At 43.8% G+C, this 8,714-nt stretch overlaps 1 protein-coding gene across 1 annotated transcript; it reads right to left on the minus strand.

The window, feature by feature from the left end:
* Positions 1 to 4,201: 4,201 nt before the first annotated feature.
* On the minus strand, positions 4,202 to 7,882 carry trmt10a (tRNA methyltransferase 10A). Its single transcript, XM_021615170.2, has 7 exons — positions 7,429 to 7,882; positions 6,705 to 6,873; positions 6,406 to 6,477; positions 6,193 to 6,267; positions 5,301 to 5,450; positions 4,969 to 5,074; positions 4,202 to 4,775 (listed from the first exon to the last, which is right to left on the minus strand). The coding sequence occupies exons 1-7, from the start codon at positions 7,596 to 7,598 to the stop codon at positions 4,504 to 4,506; spliced, it is 1,014 nt and encodes a 337-aa protein (XP_021470845.2). The 5' UTR covers positions 7,599 to 7,882; the 3' UTR covers positions 4,202 to 4,503.
* Positions 7,883 to 8,714: the final 832 nt, after the last annotated feature.

Genomic DNA, 8,714 nt, shown 5'->3' on the forward strand with positions numbered 1-8,714 from the left:
GCCTCGAAAGGTTTCAGCTGTTGAGAATGTAACTGGGTCAATTGAAGTTACAATCTTTTCAAGGTACATTTGGGGTCAATTGCTGTTGTGATTACTGTTATGGATTCCTATCCACCCACTGCAGATGATAGTGGTGTGTGTGTTACTCACATGGGAGAGTCTGTGCACTGCTCTTGGGGTGATAGGGAGTCCTCGGACGCGGTGATGGACCTCCTCCCACCTGCCCTGGGAACTTGGGCGTAACCTGTCCATAGAAATTGAAATAAGAATCAGGACAGGGTCAGGCCAGGCCTCAACTGGGGCCTTCTGGTAAAAACTTGCCCCGCACCAAGTGACATGGAGGACCTTTGTCAATGGCATACGCTCCTTATCGGAGTCAAGGGTTTACGTCAAGTTAAGTCAAATAGGCTAGACATACCTATATGGCTCAAGCTTTCCATGTAGGCGTGCCAAAGCATGGAAGGGATGGGTGTGGGTGTAGGGGTGGGAGACCCCCCTTTGTTAGCCAGGAAACATTGCTGGCTTGGACCTGGGAGTAGTCCAGGAGATTGTCTGTGTCAGAGGCCGGGGACCGTGGGAGACAAGGAGAGGGTGTGTCTGGCCATGACAGGGAAGAGATGAGGTGAGGGAGTTGCCAGTACCACGCCAAGGGTCCCTCTTCTAGGGACAGGAGGAGAACACAGCAAAAACACAATATAGTCGAATACAATAAAGTGAGGTAACACGTCATTTGAAGGGGTATACATAAAATGACAGGCACGAACCCAAGTGATTGAGTTGGGAGTCCAAAGCCTGAAATAACCCTATCATTTGCCAAACGGAATGAAGAGTTTTGTTTGATTTGGAACTGGTGTCCAAAGGTAGACACTCGTCTTTTACATGAATTAATGATGTGCTGCTTTTGCTGTCTCCATATCCTTTGTTGTTATTGTCTAATTATTGTTGTTGTAGTATGTATTAGCTTGTGCAATCAAAAAAATCATCTTTAGGGGATGGATAAAGTACTATCTAATCTTACCTTATTAGTTGAGTTCAATGTCCTATTTCCTTTATCAACAATGTCATAATCTCAATAAAAGCGTGTTATGCCCAGTACAGGAAATCATTGCTACATGACAGACCAGGGCCGTGGATAAAAACACATCTGGGAATATTCCTCATCACTACAAATAACAGTGAGCTATTCTCTGCCATCTGCTGGCTGTAATGCCACACGCACACACAAACACATAAATGCATGTGCGCACACCCACCCACAAGCACACACAAACCAGATAAAATAACATGAACACACATCAATACAAATATCACATGAGCCCACTGACTTGTCGCTGGCTCGCTGGTATAAAGTCATACTTTCATTTGTCACCATGACAACTCATACCACTAGAAGTTAAATATACTAACATGGCAAGGTCAAAACTCCTCATCCATATCCCAGCTTGAACCCAAACTGAGCTGTGCCAGTCAACCCACGTTTCCATGACAACCGTCCATCTGGCCGGCTTTGTACGGGGGAGAGGGAGCACAACCTGGGCATTGCTGGTGCCCATCGGGCACTGTCCCAATCTCCTCCTCAAAACCCATTACGGGACCTTGTAGTGTGTTCCTTTGGCACCACCGTCCTCTGTGAACAAATGAACGAAGACAAGAAAAGAGCAAACTATTATGGAAGCAACATGTTTGACTGCATTCCATTTATTCCAGCCATTACAATGACCCTGTCCTCCTACAGCTCATCCCACCAATCTTGGTCCTTGGTCCAATGGGAATAAGTGGTTGAAATTATATTCTGCCCATAGGCATACAGCTCCTACCTTGGACCAGAGACACCTCGTGCTAAGGTAGGGGACAATAAAGTCTACGGAGAGCGATAGAAGTGCTGATGATGTAGTGAAAACATTACCATTGGAGAACTGAGATGGGTGTTGTTGACCGTGGCGTTCGCAGAGCACTCACTGATGTTGTTCTGGTGGAGAACTCTAACCTTGGAGCAATGCCCTAGGGAAGATGACAGAGTGGACGACTTGAGTGGCCTGATCCACTAGTTGGAAGAGCAGCTTAATGCGTCAACATAAACTGTGTCCTCTCAGTACATGTACGCTGTCTCTGTATTTTCCTACTGTGACCTATCAATTAGTGTCCAGTGAAACATCTTTGTCTCACACATCTCACTGTAGCAGGACTATAGCCTTCATCTCCACAGTGATGGTGTAAGCTCTGTGATGTAAAAAGCTCCTAATTACAGGGAAGCTAATGGATCGTGTCATGAGAACATTTCTGACCAATCTAGAGAAGGAAGCAGTTTGGGTTCTGAGAATAGGAAGCTTCTGGTGTCCTCCTCAAAGCAGGCCAAGGCCTTCCCCACTGCAGCAAAGCATCCAGTGGTCAATCATTGTGCTCCTGTGTGGCTCAGTCAGTAGGAACTTGGTGCTCACAATGAAAGGGCCATGGGTTCAATTCAGTATACTAAAATGTATGCACTCACAGTAAGTTGCTTGTAAATGGCACATGATCAACTTGCTTATTGTCTATTAGGCTGTCGTGTTAAACACTTAGCCAATTGTTGGACCAAAGTCCCTTCTTAACATTTAGAAGACAAATTACAGCACCTGGAGGAATCAACTGTACCAATTCAACTTTGACGGTTTCACCTAGAGAAAAATAAGTAAACAAATAGTAGTTGAATATGAGCATACAATATTTAACATTGTAGTATTAAAATGTATCAAATAGGCTTGTCTACAGGCACAGGTATATAAAATAGAACTTTACTCTCCAGCCTCTATGCAACATCTCCTGGGCCAACAGCATAGTGGAACACCTGAATAGGAAGAGAAACGGAACAAATCTCATTAGAAAATCTTGTTCATACACATTCTACGATTTCTCTGTTACCAGTGTATGGGACAACTGCATGGTGCCATACCTCCTGGCATCCAAGAGAGCTATAAGGTGTACAGGCTTTTGTTCCAGCCCTGCTCAAATCCACCGGAGTCAGCAAATCAAGCCTGCTGATGAACAGCTGTGTAGTTGGTATCTACTGTGCAAGAGCTGGGCTGGAACAAAAGCATGCACACCTGACAGCTCTCCAGAAGAGTTGGTTGGCCACCCTTGGTTTAGAATAATCAGGAGATGTGTCACATTGATCCACCTTCTCAAATCTCATCTTCTCTTGAAACAGGAGTGGGAAGATGGGGGAGACACTCCAACTTGTGGTATTGGCCCATGAAGCACCCACTGAGGTAGATGTCATCCTTGGCTGGCAAATGCCCACTAGGGCATGATGCCTGAAATGCATCATTATATTTAACAACTGGTTATGGTGTCATGACATCGGGTTTGCAAACAGTTAGGATGTAAGTTCCCCGTTGATAATGTAGCAATTGAAAAGGAAGATCCAACCAAATTGGGGCTTATACCACAACTCTCCAATGATGATGACCATCTGTGCCATAAAAGCCCCGGCCTCATGGCAGCGGCAGTAGTGCCAGTACAGTACACTCAAGGATACACAATTACTGCAAATAAAAATGATGAAGTCCGGTAAAATCAAACACTGTGGATGGATCCCACAAGATAACCAATGTCATTATTGTTATGCATATCCTGCATGAAAACGTACAAAATTGCTAGATATGCATGTGTTGGAACAGAGACAGTTGAGTTTATTTTCCTGGTTGCTCGAGAGAACCCAAGGCATTAGTGCTACATGGACGTGTTAGTTGAATGGGCTAGTTTCCAGATAGATAACGTTAAATACAACACTGTAAACGACGCTCCTCACAAAAGTAAACTACTGTGAAGCAGGTACGTTAGCTAGCTAGTTGAATTAACAAAACGTTCTTACCGCCCTGAGCTGTAATTAAACTACCACTTTCATTGCTTTTCTATTCATTTGATGTTAGCTAGCTGCTAATGTAGTTTATCAGGCCATGTATATTTAGCAAACAGAAGCAAGCACAGGTCAGCGTCATGTGTTTCCATGGCGTCTGAAACTTTCAACCAGATAATTTTAGGTGTATGATCTTTCCTTGGCCACAAGAGGGCAGTGATTGCAGTGATTCTCCTGCAGAATTACCCATTACATTTACAGTGCTCCAGTGCTTGGATGAATTACCAGGCAACTTTAATTGCACATAGGTGTATGTAGGTTATTTTTCCTACAGAGACCCAATGTTATACCGGTAATATCAGTCTGTGTAAGTCAAACTGTTTTAATTTAATGAAAAGCATTAGACTTGCTACAGAGCACCAATAACAGGTCAAAAGGTATAACATATCTGCAAGTGTGTGACTTGTTCACTTAATATAGGCACTCCATGTCAAATATCTTCCATTAAAAAAGCATAAATCAACAGAAATCTGATAACAAAACACGGACTAAAAATTACTATAATTCTGCAATCAAAAATAACTCAAACTCGCAATTCACTAAATCAACCATTTTGCAACAGATAACAATTTATATTAAGACCCAGAAGAACATGGTAGCATTTGGGGCTATGCTGCAGTCTGCTCTTTGGGAGCCTCTTTCAACTGCAGTGTGTCCTGTCCTCCCTGTCCTTTCTCCTGTTGGTCCAGTGTGTTCGGGGTGTTCTGTATGACTGTCTCTGCTGTGTCTGAGTCTCTGTCAGAATCCTCCTCTTCCTCCTTCTCTTCCGTCGCTGTTCCCTCTTGGCCCAGGGGAATGGCCCCTTTCCTTAGAGGCAGGACGGTGAAGAAGGCCTCCTGCCAATCCCTCTTCTCCAAGTACACCAGCATGATCTCAAACACTGTGGCAGGGAAAATGCACACACAAATACAGTTATACATTAAGAATTGAATATTAAAAACCCTTATCACATGCCACTCATGTTTTTATTTAAATTTCATAAGTCTGTCAATGCTACACACTACATGAACAGGCTACGGTAAATGGAGGTGGTTTCCTATCTTGAGGTGTAAATCATTAGGATAGTTCCTCACCGTGGTTGACCGCCAGCACTTTGCGGCTGTTCATCTTGACGAAGCTGTTCAGCGGGAGCTGTGCGTGGTCGATCCCCAGCTCCTGAGCCCGCTCAAAGGTGATACCCTACAGGACAAGGTAAAAGGTCAAACATAATGCTCACCAACGGCTGACATAAATGGGACCTGACGAGGGCTCTTATTTCAATGGCTCAGATCGAGGTGAAGTGTCTAGGGGTAGGGGGTCGATTTGGAATTGGTTGTCTTGACTTGCTGCTTAACATACCCAACATGTTGAGAACAATACTCAATAGACCATAAATTAATATTCTAGGTCATTCTGTAGTCCTGACCTTGTGGTGGTTGTGATCCACCAGGCCTCCGATGACGTAGGCCTTGGTATCGTCCAGCTCCGTCAGAACGTTGGGAGAGTCAGAGGTCAGGTAAACCAGCTGCTCTTTGGCCACCACCTCGTGGTACGCCTCTGCTTTCACCGTTATATCCTGCCCAGGACGGGGACACACACACATACATACAAACAAAAAGGTACCAGGTGTTAATGTAAGTTGCCACCTCCTAACCTACACAACACCCACAGCCTAATGACATATTACTCTTCCTTCTTCACTTGCTGCCGTCTTGAACCACTCAGATTGCATCCCTAAGTAGTGGGATATTTAATGGGTAATATGGTTGGCATCTGATGGAAAGTGTTGGCAAGTGTTTGGGAGAGGTGTTGACTTGTTAATGTATCTATTTGCACCCAGCTCAAAACATCTATTTTTTATTTTATTTATCCTTTATTTAACCTGGCAAGTCAGTTAAGAACAAATTCTTATTTACAATGACGGCCTAACCCGGGCCAAACCCTAACGACGCTGGGCCAATTGTGTGCCACCCTATGGGACTCCCAATCATGGCCAGTTGTGATACAACCTGGAATCGAACCAGGGTCTGTAGTGACGCATCTAGCACTGAGATGCAGTAGCGTAGACCGTTGCATCACTCTTGTTCCACCAGACAAGAGTCTTGCCTACCTTTCACCAGAGCTTTAAATATGGAAACCCCCACGAGACATTACTCCCCATATGTATGCATACCCCTCAAGTCATTTCCTATCTTCTCAAACAAAGTGTAACACCCGCAGTGCCTCTCTGAAAAACACCCCCCCCCTAACTATTTCCATTAGTCATTTCAACATGCATTGGCAGTGCGTATCCAAACTAACAAACAGGGTACACTCACCTTCCAGTTAACCCATCCTTCATCGGTCTTATCCATGTTTTGCTTCAGCTGTCCACCAAGGCTGGTTAGATAAAACTGGGAGATGAAGAGAGAGAAAATACAGCACTAAGATGAATGAGTCTTGAATCACGTGAGTTCAGTGGTGGTTGATGGATGATTCTGCAACCGATGATGATGATGATGCAGGGGGTCCTGTGGGGCAGGTAGACTCACCTGAACAGGGTGCACCACTCGTCTGTTCACCGCATAGCATCTCTGGATTTGCTTATGGAGCTTCCTAACATCCTTCACAGGGGAAACAATACATAAAGCACCGAACACAGGGCTCAATACTGTGCCATCTTCTATGTACACGAAACGTTGCAGTCAGATAGGAATGCCATGAATAGAACTGCCGTGATTCGTTACTCTACATGTCTGAGATTAATGTTTGTTCTACACAGTATATTTATATCTGAACATTCCACAACGTTGTGCCCTACTGACCACGGGGGCCCTGACAGTCTTGCTACCTTAAGCATCATGAGGTTGTCGAAGCTGCAGTCTATCACCAGTCTCAGGGGGCTGCTGGGCTTCACCTCTTTCCTCAAACGCTTCCGGCCAGCCACAAACTCCCCTCCCTCCTCCCCCTGGGTCTTCCTCTCAAGGCTCCTCTTCTGCCTCTTCTCCTTCCGCTTCTGCCTGTGAAGCACACAGTCAAACAGAACTTTAAAAGTTAAGACAATACACGACATGATGATCATACACAAAATGGTGCTTTCTGCTTTCGGATATCAACAACATTACAATTTGTCATGTGGGCATTCTTCAAGGTACAACTTGCCATAAATCAATAGTGGCAATCTTGGTAGATTTGAATGATGTTGTTGTTGTTTGTAAGCAGTATGATGATGTCATACTGTTGAGTTAATTATTGCCCAGTATGCCCATAATCACTAAGAGGTAGCCTAAGTGAATACAGGGGGCAGTTTAAATGTAAAACATCACTTCTGTGAAACACAGTATACCTAGCTAGTTATCTAGCTACTTGCCTGGAAACCCCATGTTGAATTGCATTTAATTCTACGTTGGCACAAATGAGTGTTAGGATCAATAAAGTTGCCACTCTCAACCTCTACAAGCCAGTATGTTGAATTAAATGAAATTTAAAGCATACTATATCAATTGTTACAACTATTGGTCCTTTTGACCGTAGGAATGTGAGACAATATATCCACAGGATATAACGTTACTGACTTGCGAAGGTTCCTTTCCTCCTCCCATTTCTGATGCCTCAAAAGCTTCTTCCTCTGGTTTTTTGAGAGAATCTCTGTTCCCCCGTTATTACCGATATGTGCATCCTTATTCTCAGTGGCAACATTGTTCTCCCGGGACGGCGTCAAATCTTTGACAGTGTCGCTGGACATTTGACGAGTATTTTTTATTCTGTTGTAAACTGAATGCTGAGTGTCTTCGACCAAGCTGCCTGGTTGTAACTACTAGCTAGCTTGTGTTCAAATATACGCACGTACTACGGAAAAGTAAAGCTTACCAACCTCATGCATTTAATAATTCACACACACATTCACTTTTTAATCGAAAAGTACCATCTAAGAACCGAACAAATTGGAAAAATATTCCCTGTCAGTCTGGCCATTCCACATGTAGCTTTTTCGTTGTCGCACAGTGTGTCGTCATCAGCAAACACCTTATTCTTCTTAGGTGGGGTTTAATGGAGGTTGGCATCCGATTTGTTGCATTACCGCCCCCAACTGGACTATAGTATAAAGCCATTATACTTTGTGATACAAAATCGGAAAAGTGGAAATAAATAAAAACACCCTTCCAGCTAACCCTACACTCATCAGAAACACACTACCTCGTTCCACTACTTTGACAATATCTGCTCCTGCACCATGCCAACCACCTGGGGAGATGAGACACCACCACTCAACACAGCCAGGAACTCTTTTGAAGTCAAATCTCATACACCCAAGTACTTCTCTGCAGCTGCCACCACAACATCTATTTTCTGTGATTTGAGTTCCATTTCTGCAGTTCCATTTCTTGGAACGCTAAGAAGCCAACCTTACTGATGCATATATCACTCATTGGCCTATCCCTCTGTGCTGTAACAGATCTACTTCTCACAGGGATCCTCTCAGGATCCCTCACCCTTGACCCATCCTCCTCTACTTTCCTCACTACCTCAGCATATGACACCTTCTGCTTGACTCTGACTCTGGTCACCTAACCTGCCTCTCTCGCACCAGACACTTCCGATCCCCAGCAACATGGGCACCCCTACAGTTGACACACACAACTTTTTACAGCCAATCTACACAATCACAAAATTGGGATCATAGAAATTAAAGTGAAAGTTCTTCTTCAACTTATAAAACAAGTTGAACTTGTTTCAGTTGAAATGAGATATAAGTAATATCTGACATTTCTGAAACATGAAACTCTTCCCTGTTCTCCTCTGTTTAACTCCAGGTGCAGGTAAATTATTTAAGTATTTTCTGTTATTGTTATTATTATTT

The sequence above is a fragment of the Oncorhynchus mykiss genome, chromosome 9, assembly GCF_013265735.2.
Source record: "Oncorhynchus mykiss isolate Arlee chromosome 9, USDA_OmykA_1.1, whole genome shotgun sequence".
NCBI classification, from domain to species: domain Eukaryota; kingdom Metazoa; phylum Chordata; class Actinopteri; order Salmoniformes; family Salmonidae; genus Oncorhynchus; species Oncorhynchus mykiss.